Consider the following 15,006-nt stretch of genomic DNA (forward strand, 5'->3'; position numbering starts at 1 on the left):
ATTAAAATACTGCTTATAATTGCAAAAAATTAATTGTTTTTATTATAAAAGATCCAGATTTTTTTCTGAAGAAAAATTAAATTAAATTAAATTAAATTAAATTAAACAAACAAATAAAATAAAATAAACAAAATAAAATAAAATAAAATAAAATACTGCTTATAATTGCAAAAATTAATTGTTGTTATTATAACAAAGATCCAGATCTTTTCCTAAAGAAAATAAAATAATAAAACAAAATAAAATAAACAATAAAATAAAACAGAATAAAATAAAACAGAATAAAATAAAATATTGCTTATAATTGCATTAATTGTTATTATAACAAAGATCCAGATTTGTGCCCTGAGAAAAATAAATAAATAAAAAGTTATTAAACATGACTTCTCTCTCTATAAAAGTGTCTCGCTTATTTTTGAAACCTTTTTAACGTGCGTCAACGTCATCACGTCACCGGAAGATCACTGAATAGCTGGGGTCGCAGTTTTCTCCGCAGCACCTCCAGCAGCAGCAGCAGCAGCAGAGAGTCAACACGGCGCTGCGCCTCTCCGCTCCGGTTCAGACGCTCTGTGGAGGCTTTAACCACACTCCTCGGACTCTCGACAAGAAGCCAGCACACCTGTGGTACCTCACACGGTTTCATCCTCGCGTTGAGCTGAGTTTTTAAATGTTTAACTCAATGTAACGGGGCCGCATGGAGTCAGCGCTGAAGAGGACAACAGATCATCCGGCTAATGTTAGCCGCTAGCCGCAGCCCCAGCCACGGATTGAACGGTGCGGACTGAAGCTCGGTGCTGCTGCTGCTGCCGGACGGACAGAGGGACACAGGGACACAGGGACACAGGGACAGAGGGACAGAGGAACGGACAATAACCGAAAACAATGGGCCTCATATTCGCCAAACTGTGGAGCTTCTTCTGTAACCAAGGTGAGATTTGTTACGGAGCTAACTGAGGTGTTAGCGGAAAGCGTTAGCACGAAGTGAGCGACAACAGATGGAGACAAATGATCCACGACACGTTTCACAGACCTGAACCACGGACCGAGGCTGAACCACGGACCGAGGCTGAACCACGGACCCCGTCTGTGTCAGTTAATCTCTTTATTAGTTTATCAGGATCACCTCAAGGCAGCTCTGCCTCACTTTCTAGGGCACAACACATTACATAACTTCAGCCCTGACTCTCAGGTGAAGATGTTTTAATCTCTGAGTTCATCTGATCCTCTCACCGTGTGTGTGAGTTATAAGATGCAGGACACATGAAAATAATCTGATCTGTAACACACACACACCCAGAAAAAGCTGAAGCATCATCCAGCAGATGGTGATTAATAAACTGCTTCAGCTGCAGGCGAGGCAAAAAGAAAACTGACTGTGCAACTTTCACATTTATTTTAAAAATCCTTATTCCCACTTTCATCTCCCCCACTTTAATCCCTCTGGATTACACCGCAGTGTCACGTTACACTCACTTTTCAAGAGATTACAGGTGAGATCTGAGTGGCTAATTACATGTAATCGACACCGTGTAATTAAGTTACCTGACCTAGTGGAGGTGATCGTGCCATGACACTTGTGTGGTTTGTTTTTATTGCTTCATTCAGATCATAAAGGCCCGAGGTGTGGTGTCTTATTATGCTTTTTTTTTTGTGGTGCATCAGTGTCAGAAGATAAGTGTGTGAATCTGCATTATTTTCCTCCCTGGTGGTTTTGAATCTGAAGAGACACGTTACTGTTTTAGGAGTCTTGTGCGTGGGAAGTGTTGCAGTCTTTGTTAGGGCACAGGTCGATTGATCTAAGGAAGGCGAATGGAGTTAGATCTGGGGCTGCTCCAGACCTGAAGGTCTTCACGGATCTACAGACAAGTCCAGTTGCTCCAGATGAACCGAGAGCCTTCACAGATGTAAATTTCTCCACACCAGGAGTCACTCCGACTCTAAAAAAAATAAGTGTTGAACATGCACTTAAAACTGTTACGGGTCATTTGGGAAGATTATTACAGTGAATCTCCGTCGTTTTGTTGGATTGTGTTCATGTACAGAAGTTACAGACGAGAAAGGTGGAAAACAAAAACGTATCCCGACGAGGAGTCCGTCGTGTTGAGTCTTGAAATCTTGAATTGACGGAGGAGGGAGGTCAGACGCAACATCAGTGAGAGCCCAGGTCAAAATAGCAAACATACCAACCCTGAATAGAAATATATAAAAGCTTATACTAAAGAGTAAAACTACTTTGTAAAACTTCCATTCAAGAATAAAACAGAAAGAAAGCCGGAAAACGGCTGCAACCATCAAGTGGATTGACCCGAAATGACATTCATGTACTTTAAACACTAATAAATATTCTCTGGTTTTGGCTTCTCGCATGTGTGAGCGGCTCTTTGTTATATGCGACAGTAAATTAAATACTTTTTGTTTCGGATTTGGGCTAAAACAAGCAAATTTAAGACAGATGCAGCAGAGTTTGGTCGCGTGATTAGTCTCTTCAACAACTGTACTGTGAAACAAGTGTTTCCCCGAGGACCGTGGTGCTGCATGAAACGTTGAACACAGTGAACAGAGGACGGCAGTAAAGTGCACACATGTTTAGACAGGAAAAAACAGACAGACCTGGAGGTGTGTGTACCAAACAATAGTCCTCTGAGTGATGGATTAAAGTTTATTTATTTGAACTGAAAACAGCAAAAAATCTTGTGTTTGACTTGCTGGATTGACACACGTTCCCCTCCAGACTCCTCGTTTTACACTGAAATTCACACATGATGATGCTCGACGGTCGAGCTGTCATCGGCGTCACAGGCGAGCTTCTGTCTCAGGAAGCAATACTCGTGCAACATCTTCCAAAAACTCGGCATGGTGCGCCGAGCAGCGAGCCCTCTGATTAGACTTTCTTCCTTCCTTCCTCCTCAGCAGCAGCCGGAGGCCTCCGGAGGGCAGAAAGAAAAAAAAGTCAAAACACTGAAGTGGGATATTTTGGCATGTCTGTGTCAGCTCTGATTCTGCTTTTAGTCTGTTACGACAACCACCACCACCACTGCTGCTTCTTCTCTGAATAGAAAATTGAGGTCAGGAAGTTTGGAGGAAGGAAATAAGTTGATTTTGAAGGGACAGGAATGCATTGTATAGACTCAAGCTGTATATCCCTAATGACAAACTCGTTGCTGTCTATTGTTGTTTCTTTTGCAGAGCACAAGGTGATCATCGTTGGACTAGACAACGCAGGGAAAACCACTATCCTCTACCAGTTGTAAGTGTTTTTTCTTCATCTCCTTCTTTCTTGGCTGTGTTTGGACTTTGGAGAACTCACATTATGCTTCTGCTTTTGTGTTTTCAAAGTCTGATGAACGAGGTGGTCCACACGTCGCCCACCATCGGAAGCAACGTGGAAGAAATCGTAGTGAAGAACACTCACTTTCTGATGTGGGATATCGGAGGGCAGGAGTCTCTCCGGTCCTCCTGGAACACTTACTACTCCAACACAGAGGTGAGCAACGCCAGAGAGAGAGAGGTGAGAAGGCAGCAGAGGATTGTCCAGGTTTTTCTGGCAGCTGGTGTGTTTGTTCAGAGCACAGACGGCGGCAGGGGCCGCCCAGGTCAGAGGTCGACCCTTTTTTTTCCCACAAAGGGGCCCGTCTGAAAAGCAAAAAAAGCGAGGGTCAACCTCCGCTGTGTTTCAGAGAGGAGGAGGCAGAAGAAGGAGAAGGGCGGGGAGAGTCGTGGCAGAGGCAGATGTGTGGGAGATCTTTAAAGACAGCGCTCTGCAAACACGCAGTTTAGTTTCACAGGCAGTACACACACACACACGACAAGTCAGCGTGAGTTTAACATGCCGCACAACTTTAGTCCATCTCTCTGCTGCTTTTATGTTTCATTTAGAGCTGAAACTAAAAGTTTTATTCTGCAAATCTCTGTTTGGATCTCCGGTAGCTTCACACAAAAACAACAACAGCAGCGATAAAACAATTTAAACTGATGTCAACAGGACTTTATTGTCAACACCGCCACGTGTACAGAACATACAGAGAACAAACCAAACCAGCCACACATGTCCCTGAAGAGATTACATACTGTGTTGGCGAGAATTAAGTGTAGACACAATACAGCGCTCCTTCTCTGAGCTTTGCTGCCGTTTACATTGTGCTTCGTTGATTATGACAGAAACACTTGTTGTCGCTGAGCCTCACGGTTAGAAAACCACGACGCTTCAAACCGAGATTAAGAGTAAAATCAGTTCATCGCTGCAGCTCGAGACTACTACTGCGAGTTTAGAGACGTTTCTCCACATTTGACAGTCTAAACAATTCATCTACTGATTGTGAAAACACTGTTTATATGCAAAAACAAATGACAGTTCGTGTCCATCCTATTCAAACGTAATGCAGCATACTACAGTAACGTGCACCAGTGTTACTCATGTTTGCATTCAGGAGCAGCAGAGCCGGTTACTAGGAGCCCTGCTGTTTCTATAGGAACCATATATTGCTGCTACTATAGTAACTCCACCTTTTACATTGAGGCTGTGTCAGATTCACGCAGGTCCCCGGCTGTGATTTGGGTCACGGTGGTGTTGGATGACGCGTGTTGTTGAATCGTCTCTCACACATCTCACCAGAATCAGCTCGTCCTTTAGTCTTTTGTCATTCGGGGTCTCTCATTCATAAAAGGGGGTTATTAGCATAGCCGTCACCAGTTGCCCTTTGTGTGGCCCCTTTGGCCCGGAAGTGCCCACCTGCTGTGCTGCCATTTCATTGCTGTGAATGTCTTTTTGTGAAAAGAGGTCACTCAGTGTGATTTTTGCCTCCTGCTCTGCAGTTCATCATCCTGGTGGTGGACAGTACAGACCGGGAGAGGCTGGCCATCTCTAAAGAGGAGCTCTACAGGATGCTGGCTCATGAGGTAACACATCTTAACACGTCTTTTGTACGGCCGCGAGGAAACAGACTACACAGAACCGACTGTTTTTATAGCGGGCATTGATTCTTTTCCACCGCGGTTCGCCCTTTTCCACCCCGCTGCATTGTTTATGGCTTCATTGTTCTCTGTCCTCTCCATGGGCCTCCCCTCAGGACCTGCGGAAAGCAGCTGTGTTGATATTTGCCAATAAGCAGGATATGAAGGACTGTATGTCTGCAGCGGAGATTTCCAAATACCTCACCCTGAGCTCCATCAAAGACCACCCCTGGCACATACAGTCCTGCTGCGCACTTACAGGAGAAGGGTAAGAGATGCACGCTGACCATAGACGTCATGATACGTGTTTTAACCGACCTGAAGGATCCAGTTCGTGATCAATAACCATGTTTATCAATTAAACAGACCTTTATTTAAACAGGAAGATTAAAAATCTCTTTTTCAAAGGAGTCCTTGTCGAGACAAATCAAGTAAAACAGACAAACTAAAGACACGATTTCAGTTTAAGCATCGACACCTCAACGGTTCTGCCTCCGATGTGGATTTAAAAGAGACTCTTCCCTCTTCTCTACAAACGTTTGGCCACAGCCATCGTGTAAAAGTCCCAGTACGAGTACGGTCCATCACACTTCTGAGAAATTTAAGTGCACAGATATGTTGGGAGCAACCCAAGAAAATAAACTAGTGCCACAGTTTAATGGGTTACAACAGTTCAACGCGAGTTGAAGTTTATTATATTGAGGCATCAAAGCTGGTCTGGCGGCCGATGAGCTCCAAAGTTTTGATGCTTTGATTCAGAAAGTTTTGCAGCAGAGCTTGAGAACTTGAGACATAATGTCAAGTCTGGAAATATCTTCATCTGTTTAGTTACAAGTCATGCAAAATGTACACTGAACAAAAATATAAACGCAACACTTTTTGTTTTTGCTCCCATTTTTCATGAGATGAACTCAAAGATCTAAAACATTTGCTGTATACACAAAATAATAATACATTTCTCTCAAACAATCTGTGACGGTGAGCACTTTCCCACCCCACCTCACAGGTGTGGCATGTCAAGATCCTGATTAGACAGCATGAATATTGCACAGCTGTGCCTTAGGCGTTTATATTTTTGTTCAGTGTGTGTATATATAGATTTAATAAGAAGTACGTAGGTTTGTGTGTTGGCCCCTGTTATGACTTCATTGAACCACCAGGTGTCGCTGTGTGCTCTGAGTTTCACTTCACCTGCCCTCTGAGAGGACACTGAATGTTTCTCACAGTGAGGGAAGATGATGATGATGATATAACCTGCACATTATTACAACAGTGGAGGTCACTGAAGCTCTGAAGTATGAAGTGTCTGACTTTCTTCTTCTTTATTGTTCCTTCAGTTTATGCCAAGGACTTGAGTGGATGACCTCGAGAGCTGGACTCAGATAGCGCCCTCTCCCCCCCCGCCCGTCGACGGCCTGACTACCTGCACCACCCACAGGGTGGCACAACAGCAGCTTGTCCTTACTGGCTTATTGTTACTTTTTATTTTTTTAAATGATGAATTTTAATGGACTTTCGGCCTCTAGGGGAGCATCGACCCCCACCCCACCCCTCCTCCTCCACAGCTTAACTGTTACGGGTGGAGCAGGTGGAAACTTTGAACCCGGCTGTGGATGGAGACGACGCTTTTTACGGTAAAGGAGGAGATGGAAGTTTTAAAGAGTGTGTCCAAGTGCGAAGCAGGGCTCATTTACACTACATACATATCATGTTACACCACGCCACATCATGTCAGCGAGCATGCCATGGACACCACGTCGGTGCAGCTCTATTCTTATATATCTTTTTGCCTCTTTATAAGTTTGTTCAGGTGGGATAATGAGGGGTTACACACAGTATTGATTTCACTCTTAGCACAGACATTTTTAAAAAAATCTGTTACACATGATTTCAGTTTTCATAAGCTACATTGTTTGTGGTTATTCTCACACTACGTGGTCAAATATGAACCTCCCTTCTTGTTCTCATTAACCCGGAGCCTGTACTTGCGTGTCATTGAGCCAAACGGTGTGTGTGTGGATTCCTGGAGTGCTGGCGTGCAAGCTTTCTCTTTAAAAACTGACCATCTAGGAACAAAACGGACGTTAATTTAAATTTAGCGAAGAGTTGAATGGCTGAAATTTTAAGAAATGCAGGTACAAAGCTCAGTTTTATTAACAGTATTTTAAATTTAAACACTATGTATTTGTCAGTGATGCATTATTTTTTATTTAATTTTTGCTTTTGTAGACTTTTTGTTTGCTCATGTTGGCTCCCAGACCAGTTTTTTGTATTAACAGACGATCATTGGTGCTCTCTGCAAAAGTGTGCGTGACTCATCTCACCGCGTCCTCCATATCAACACCTCGTTAGTTTACCGTGTGGCCGTTTTTGGCTCATATTCCTCTTTTAAACATTTTGTACTTTTTAAAGAAAAACAAAAAGGGAACCGCCGTCAAACAGGTGCCACGCGTTCATGGGGAAAGTTGCGTCAAGACGAGTCGTGCGATTACAATACTTGATCCTCAGCCTTAACCGTGCCGAGACGAGTGTCTGGATGAGCGTGTGTGTGTCCGCTCATGATTTTTCACCCCCCTCGTTTGATCCCTTAATAACAGATCTATGCACGCGTCACTTTGAAACCATGTAAACCTTTCTGAGAGTTCCCCAACGGCCAAAAAGTTGGAGGTGCATGAGTTTCATTGAACTGGTGTCCATCTTGGTCAGGGAGGTGCCTCTGGGTCTCTAGAATAGATTTGTTTTGTTTTTTTGACAGGAGAAAAGGGTGAACTGTGCAGCCCCCAGACTCTTTAAAGGTTTACAGCTTTTACCTTGATCTCACAAAGGAAGGGAACTGATCATGTACTCTCAGTGTGGTGGTGTCGAAGTCTGGGTCATGTACTGTACTTCAGTTTTGTTTTCAATAAAAGCTTGTTTTGAACTTTGAGCCTGAATACTTTCATTTATTTTTCTCGTCTTGCACTTTACATTTTCACTGTTTTGTCTCAGACAAAGAGGATTTTACTCAGATTGATCAAGACCAAGAAAAACTTCTGGGGTGTCACTAAATTGTCTCATTTTATCATTTATGGAATAAGATTCCGTTTCATAAAGCGGCTGAAAGAATACAACTTATTTCAGCAAGGGCTGGCTCAATTCGTGGCAGCGGCAAGGCCTATAGTGGCACTTCCGGTGCCAGTATCCGAGGCAGCTGCCACGGCAGGTCAGTGCCGAAGTGCCGCTACTAGCTGCCACTGCCACGAATTGAGCCAGCCCTCGCTCACTGATTGTAAATACTACACGTATAACACGGTGACTAAATGTAGCAACCATCACCCAAAGAGTTTTCGTGGATATTAGCTGCTTAAGTATGCTTTATAAAGCCTGGTCTCAGTCTCTATACACTCCGGTCTTGGATTAGTTGGTCTTGTTGCTGAACAATGATTATTTTCCTGTTATCAAAGAAGAGGAATCAGGCTCCGTGTGATTCAAACACCGGTTTATTCACATCTGTAATATATCGGCCGATTAAACAAAGCACAGAGCAGTCAAGAAAAGTCACAGAACTCCTACCAACTTGTAAAGGAACGTAAAAGGAGCTTCTCAGTTTCTATAAAATAATGAAAAAAACGCCACTTTTTTTTTTTAAATTCAGTTTTTTCTCTTCTCTAAATTGTACTATACATTCACTTTTCAATGAAGCCTTTGCACTGAGGTAATGAGCAAATAAAAACACTGGCAAGACCGACATTTAGAAACAGGTTAGAGGGCGGTGACCAGTGGAAAAATACTGGATTTAAAAACAACTTATAAAATGAATCGTGGAGAACGGGAACATAACAAAAGGGACATTTTGTTAAAAGCTGATATGTTTTCTAAGCTGCAATCAGAGTGCCGGTAGTTCCCTCGGCAATGCCCCTACTGTCTAAAAGTACAGACGAGCGCTCGCAGTAATAAGGTTCAGATATAAATGCAGCGATTTCAAAACTCAGTGCGGGAAAAAAAAAAAACATCCTCACAGTAACGTCACTGTCACGTAGAAAGCAACACAAGGACAGCAAACAATGAACAACAGATGAGTTCTCAGCTGATCGGCGAGTCAGTCTTTAACCAGACGAGTCGTCATGGACTCGGCTTCGAGCTGATGGAGTATCAAATCTTAAATCTGTGTCAGTTCTCATTGATGCTGGTGTTAACTGGACTTCTTGTTTTTTTGACATCGTTTGCAAGAAACTCGCTTGCAGTCTTTGTTTGCCACGCCAAGACCTTCTTCATCTTCATCTCCATCTCAAGCGTCCGTCAAGTGGTCTCTTTGGAAATGTTGCGTGGGTAGAGAAGCCCGTATATACGTGTGTGTGTGCGTGTGTGCTTGTTTGGAGCTCATGGTCACAAAAAAACAAAACAAAACTGGAGAATGAAGGAGCTCAAAAGTTACCGCGGGGTCTCAACAGAATGTCCACCGACTCACGGCACTCGGTTCACTGCCAGCAGAAGAGGAAGCCTTCAAACATGCACTAGTGTGACGTGTGGAAGTTGCTTTGGATGAGGCAGCAAAGAAACAACAACAACAAAAAAAAGGATGGGGTGAAAGATGGGAGGGAGGAAAAGCCGAGATATTCTTTGGCCGAAGCGTGTCCGTCTGGGAGAATCACACGCACAGAGCTCTAGGGAACCTGGAAAAAAAGGAAAGAAAGATGTAAGTCTTCATCGTGGAAGCAAAACGCATCCACAAAACAGGATGATCGGGAGTCTCACCTGTCCTCAGTGAAGCCGTCCATCTCCTCCTCGTCATCCAGCTCCATGTCCAGCTCGTTGTCGAGACAATCACGGCCGTAGCCGCTCAAGACGCTGCAGATATGACAGATTTGTTCACTTTTATTCCATTAGTTCAACATTTTTTTAGTTTCTTGCTGTTTAAACCTCAGTAAAACATTTAGATTTTCTCTAACTTTACTGGCTCTGTGCTGACCTGACGGAGCGACATGTGAAGAACACGATCCTCTTCAGTTTCTTGTTGTAGAAGAAGTAGTTGAAGGACCAGAGGCTCCCCTCTTCACCGAAAGGGTCTGAGTCCAGATCGGGGTTGTAGCTGAGAACACAAACGTGAAGTCATCAAGCCCAGAGCGCCAACGGGACTCTGAGCAGCATGAGTTACCTGCACGTGTTCGTGTGTTTACCTGTAAATGTCACAGCCCTGCAGGTTGATCTCCTGGTCGATGGCGTTCCACAGCTCCGGGCCCAGACAGTTGAACTCCTCTCCCACGGCTGAGAACAAGCTGCCGTTTACTGCGTTAGCCACCTGCAGGAAGGTCAGCACAACATCGGTTTAATAAAAAGTCTTTTCTAACATCACATTCATCCGTGACGTGGGAAGTATCGGCGCACTCACCCAGTTCATGCTGGGCTCTCGGCTGAACTCGTGGGCCCTCGCTGCACTGAAGTCGTAGTCGGGCCTGAACGACTCGTTGAGCGTCGTGATGAGGTAGAAAAGAGTCTTCCTGCAACACTTGTCGCTCAGGGGGTTTTCCCCGTCCTCACTGCTCTTCCCCAGCCTGAAGACAAAAACACAGAGACGGGAGTTTAAAAGAAATTCTTCCTCGTACCGACCTTTGAGTGTTTTTTTTCTGCCAAGGGCTGCAGTACTCACTGTGAAGGGCTGGTGGCGCTGGTGGACTGGGGAGGGGAGAGGGCCTCCAGGACGTGCGGCTCCCCCTCCTGGCAGAACTGCTTGAACATATGTTTGTCGTCCCCTGCCATCTTACAGGAGTAGCTCTCGATCCTGCACAACAAAAAAACAGTGAATGTCACCAACGTTCATGTGCTGTGATGTAACGGACACGGTTTCAGACGAGTTAATGTGTTTGTTAAACCCTTAAGATTACTTTAAACACTCCATTAGGCTCAAACACAGTTACACAACAGATCTGAGTGCAGTTCAATCTAATCTTATCTAAAACATGACAGCTGTGCTGCAAACTAAACCAAACTATTCAGCTCTTTTAACGCTGCAGCTTCATCATTCGGGGAAAACACAAGTATCAAAACAACAAAAAAGGGGCTGCAACATTTCTACAAGTCATAACTCTGTTTGACAACACCGCCCCTCGTCTTTCCCGGAGTCATATCTGCACAGACACCTGACAAGAACAAGCTGCTGCTAAAACTTCCTCCGTGCTCGTTCGTGTTTCTGGGTCAGACGCAGATATGCGAGCTGAGCAGACTGGTGTGTTGTGTGTGTGTGGTTGTTTGTTTTGCCCACCCTCCTCCCGCGTTTGGAGTTATGCAAGAGCAAAAAGGTTGTGCAACTCGAGATAGAGCCCGACTACTGAGACCCTCGCCGGACTAATTATAGGGACGCCGGGTGGCAGCGGACACCGCGGTGGAAATAACTGGCCTGGTTTTTCCGTACGCGACACAGCTGACCTGCCGACAAAACATTGTGGGTAACTGGATGACATGGCAGACACCGGAGCACGGTGAAGATTATAAACACTTGAAGGTTATTTTTAAAAGCAGCAACAAGCTCTGCTCACATCTGTACTTTCTCACACACACATTTGTTTTAGTGCCTTTATATAGATGACTGGATCACCCGTTTGTGCTGAACTGTGCATGAAACAAATGATCTTTACACAGAGCGTCTGTCTTCTAGTTTTATGAAGCTCTAACTGCAGCACAAGTACAACAATCACCACACGTTGTGGTAAAATTCGAGCCTCTTCTGTCACTGCCTTGTGGGTTCATTTTTAGTCTGCAGTCTTACTAATCCCCTAAAGCAGCCTTGGCGGCTCCAGCAGCGCTCAGCTATCAGCAGCAGTGTTGCTGCGTGTGTTTATGTGTGCATGACACGTACGTGACAATAACACACTTCACAACGGCCTTTAAAATAAGCCACAGAGTGGCGGTGTGAGAGGACACCGGGTTGTGCGTCACTCCAGGTCACACACTCAGCACAGAGGCTCGGTTTTCCACCGCCCACGCTGCATAGCCGCACAGCCCACTGCCCTTTATGTAACCACACTGTCGCTGACTGGAGGCCTTGCAGAACATAAAAAACACACTGTAAATGTTTGTACAGTTCACCAAGTCAAAGCTCGCACTACCAGTTAGTTATTAACTTCTAGTGTCAAAGTTTCAGTTCTGTAATCTGCTATCACAATGTTGCAGAACATGCAGGAACATGTCTGCTCTACTGCCCCTGTTCATGACTGATCTCTGAACCTGACACACCTCTGACACACTCCTCGTTTGAGGAAGACATGTCAAGACGAGAGTTTTCATATATATATTATATCGTCCAGGACATCTTCCTTGGAGAAGGGTTCAATCTGGGGCAACTGGACTCTGTTGTGGATCCATGAAGAGAGGTGAAACGTCTTCATGGATCTACAACAGAGTCCATCTGCCTCAGGTGTAACCCTTCCTGAAGGAAAACAGATCAGAGCAGTCAGACTATGTACAAACACTCGCCTACAAAGTTATTTTTTAAGATTTTACCGGGCACCTTTAAAGCCCTGAGTTATTTAGCTGAACTATTTGTGGCCTGCGTCTCCTGAGGTCCACGGGTCTCTTAAAAAGGGCCTTTAGTTGATGATTGATTTTATTGTTTTATTGCTTTTAACTTCTTGTCACCGTGGTTTGTTTTAGTGGCCTCGGACAATAATACACACCCCCTTGTGTGTGTGTGTGTGTGTGTGTCTGCTCCTATAAGAGTGAAATAATATATACCCACACACACGTTACAGCCGTGGGCTCAGGTGTTTGTGTTGCTGTGGTTACGAGCCTTACCTGCCAAGGATACGAGACTCTCCTGTTTCAACACACAGCCGAGAGCTGAGGGCTTCAAAGCTGGAGTTTTCCAACAGCTTCATTGCGATCTGCACAGAAAGGACACAAAGTCAATAAGCTGACAGATAGATGCTTTATTGATCCTGTATTGATCCAGTAGCAGCATGACACACAATAAACATACATTAAAATTAAACCTATAAACACCTATGACAGTAAACTTACATTAAAGTAAATCTGGATAGATTCTCATAAACCAGTTTTAAGATAGAAAATCATGTAAAAAGTAAACAAACATATATGCACGCCTATAAATTAGGCTGTAAACAGAGCAACACTCCCCATTTGTAGTTCTTTCTCATATTTGTATAAAACACTTTATATATATTTTTCCATAGATGTTTAGCACAGGTTAACTTCTTTACACGGTTATATATCTATATTTTCTGTGCACATTTTTAAATCCTCTGCAAATGTTTAATTCCTCTGTACTGCCAATTTGCTGTACATACTTTTGTACAACACCTTTTATGTACTACTGCCATTTTGATTTTTTATTATGTATAGTTTGTTCTTTATATTTTTATTCTTATGTTATCTATCGTCACTGTGTGTAACGCTGCTGCTGCACTGTAATTTCCCAGCTTGGGATAAATAAAGTCTGTCTGTCTGTCTATCTATCTAATATGTGTCTAAACGGCCTAAAATAACTTTTAAATTGACTTTATTCACCTTTTATTTCACCTTATTAACCTATTTATATACTAGCTTATTAACCTATATGTGTTTATGGTTGATTAAAGCTGCATAATTATTGTTGTCCCTACAGAAAACTGATCTAACTATTTTTAAATCCTTTGCAAATGTTTAATTTCTCTGTACATATTTACATTTAGATGCATCTCAGGTTCATTTTAACATACGGACACTGTGTTACAGGCTTATTCTAATGCATGTTTGATGCATGTTTGCATGCTGATGATCAATATGCATAATAATGTATAACAATATAATAAGATAGCAGATACATGATGATACTATGTTGTTACCATGGGAACGTGTTTTTTTTTAAACGTCCAAAAACGTGTAGCTCGGTGTCACTAACCACAGCCTTTAATTGAGTCAGTAAATATAAATAAATATTAACATGAATAATAATTAAGTTTGTGCCTGCAGCGCCCCCAGAGGACGCTCTGCAAACACCCAAACGCAGCTTCCTCTTCCCGCCCCTCCCCCAACACGTCCAACTTGTCCAGATCTGTCTTCCTGGTTCAAAATATTACACAATAATAATCCCACTACTCACCGAGCGATGTTTGAAATCAGCGCAGGCCTCAAAAAGGGGGCGGCTGTAGACACTTCGTCTCACCGAGCCGAGCGGCTTCTGGTCGGGGCAGAGAAGATGAACGACCCCCCGCTTTTGTTGTTGACCAGCTAACGGCAGCTAGTTAGTTAGCTCGCTTTGACTGTTATATCAACTCACAGCTCTGTTTTAAATGACTGTTTTTTAATTCTTACTCGAGCTTAAGCATCTTACAAAAGCACTCGGTCGAGAATGAGTTATCCTGAGGCCTTTTAAATTTATAGAAAAGCTGCTCTTCCCGATTAAATGCGACGAGATTAAATCCAAAGACTGCTGGCGTCCGTCGGAGTCTGTCTGCAGCGGCATCCCTTTAGACCTGATTTTAACTAAAAAATATCCGTGTTGGCTTAATCAAGTCGCCTTTTTCCGAGCGACTCGATCACAAAAGTAGCAACTAACGAGCTACCAGGCCTGAAAGATACACCAGAGCGGCTCAAGCTGTCTTAAAAACCGTCAAATATCTCAGCGACACATCTATTCTCATCAAAACAACGGAGACCTACTGTACGGAGGGGAAACCCAGCCCCTTTTTATTTATATACGCTCCGAGGACAGACACGCCTACTTTTATCAAAGCCCCCTCGTGATTGGCTGTTTTATCTGTCTATATTTCTGACAACGAATGTGATTGGTTAACGCGTGTTGGGTCAATCCCTAGGCTAGAGTTGTGTCAAATGTCTCGACTCGGCTGTTTATCTCTGAACAGAAACCAGAACTGCACATTCATAGTTGTTTGTTTGGACTTTTTAAAAAGATATTTATGTGCATTTAATCACCTCCTGTGAGTATAGGGTTTAGTTCAGCCACTTTGGACGTTTAAACTTGCTTTAAAATGACTTCAAAATACGTATAAATGCATATAATCCTAGTTTGGATGCATAATAAAATACGCAGTTTAAATAGCCACTTTGACTTATTCTGGATTT

At 43.5% G+C, this 15,006-nt stretch overlaps 2 protein-coding genes across 2 annotated transcripts; one reads left to right on the forward strand and one right to left on the reverse strand.

The window, feature by feature from the left end:
• Positions 1 to 434: 434 nt before the first annotated feature.
• arl8 (ADP-ribosylation factor-like 8) lies at positions 435 to 7,876 on the forward strand. Its single transcript, XM_010744124.3, has 6 exons — positions 435 to 928; positions 3,187 to 3,247; positions 3,337 to 3,484; positions 4,813 to 4,896; positions 5,067 to 5,218; positions 6,288 to 7,876. Exons 1-6 carry the CDS (start codon positions 883 to 885, stop codon positions 6,334 to 6,336), a joined length of 540 nt encoding a protein of 179 aa, XP_010742426.1. The 5' UTR covers positions 435 to 882; the 3' UTR covers positions 6,337 to 7,876.
• A 535-nt stretch (positions 7,877 to 8,411) lies between these two features.
• Positions 8,412 to 14,597, reverse strand: maf1b (MAF1 homolog, negative regulator of RNA polymerase III b). The gene is made up of 8 exons (XM_010744125.3): positions 14,024 to 14,597; positions 12,718 to 12,806; positions 10,577 to 10,708; positions 10,319 to 10,481; positions 10,107 to 10,228; positions 9,899 to 10,018; positions 9,685 to 9,777; positions 8,412 to 9,602 (listed from the first exon to the last, which is right to left on the reverse strand). Exons 2-8 carry the CDS (start codon positions 12,798 to 12,800, stop codon positions 9,578 to 9,580), a joined length of 738 nt encoding a protein of 245 aa, XP_010742427.1. The 5' UTR covers positions 12,801 to 12,806; positions 14,024 to 14,597; the 3' UTR covers positions 8,412 to 9,577.
• Positions 14,598 to 15,006: the final 409 nt, after the last annotated feature.

This window comes from Larimichthys crocea, chromosome XXIII (assembly GCF_000972845.2).
Source record: "Larimichthys crocea isolate SSNF chromosome XXIII, L_crocea_2.0, whole genome shotgun sequence".
In the NCBI taxonomy this organism is placed as follows: Eukaryota; Metazoa; Chordata; class Actinopteri; family Sciaenidae; genus Larimichthys; species Larimichthys crocea.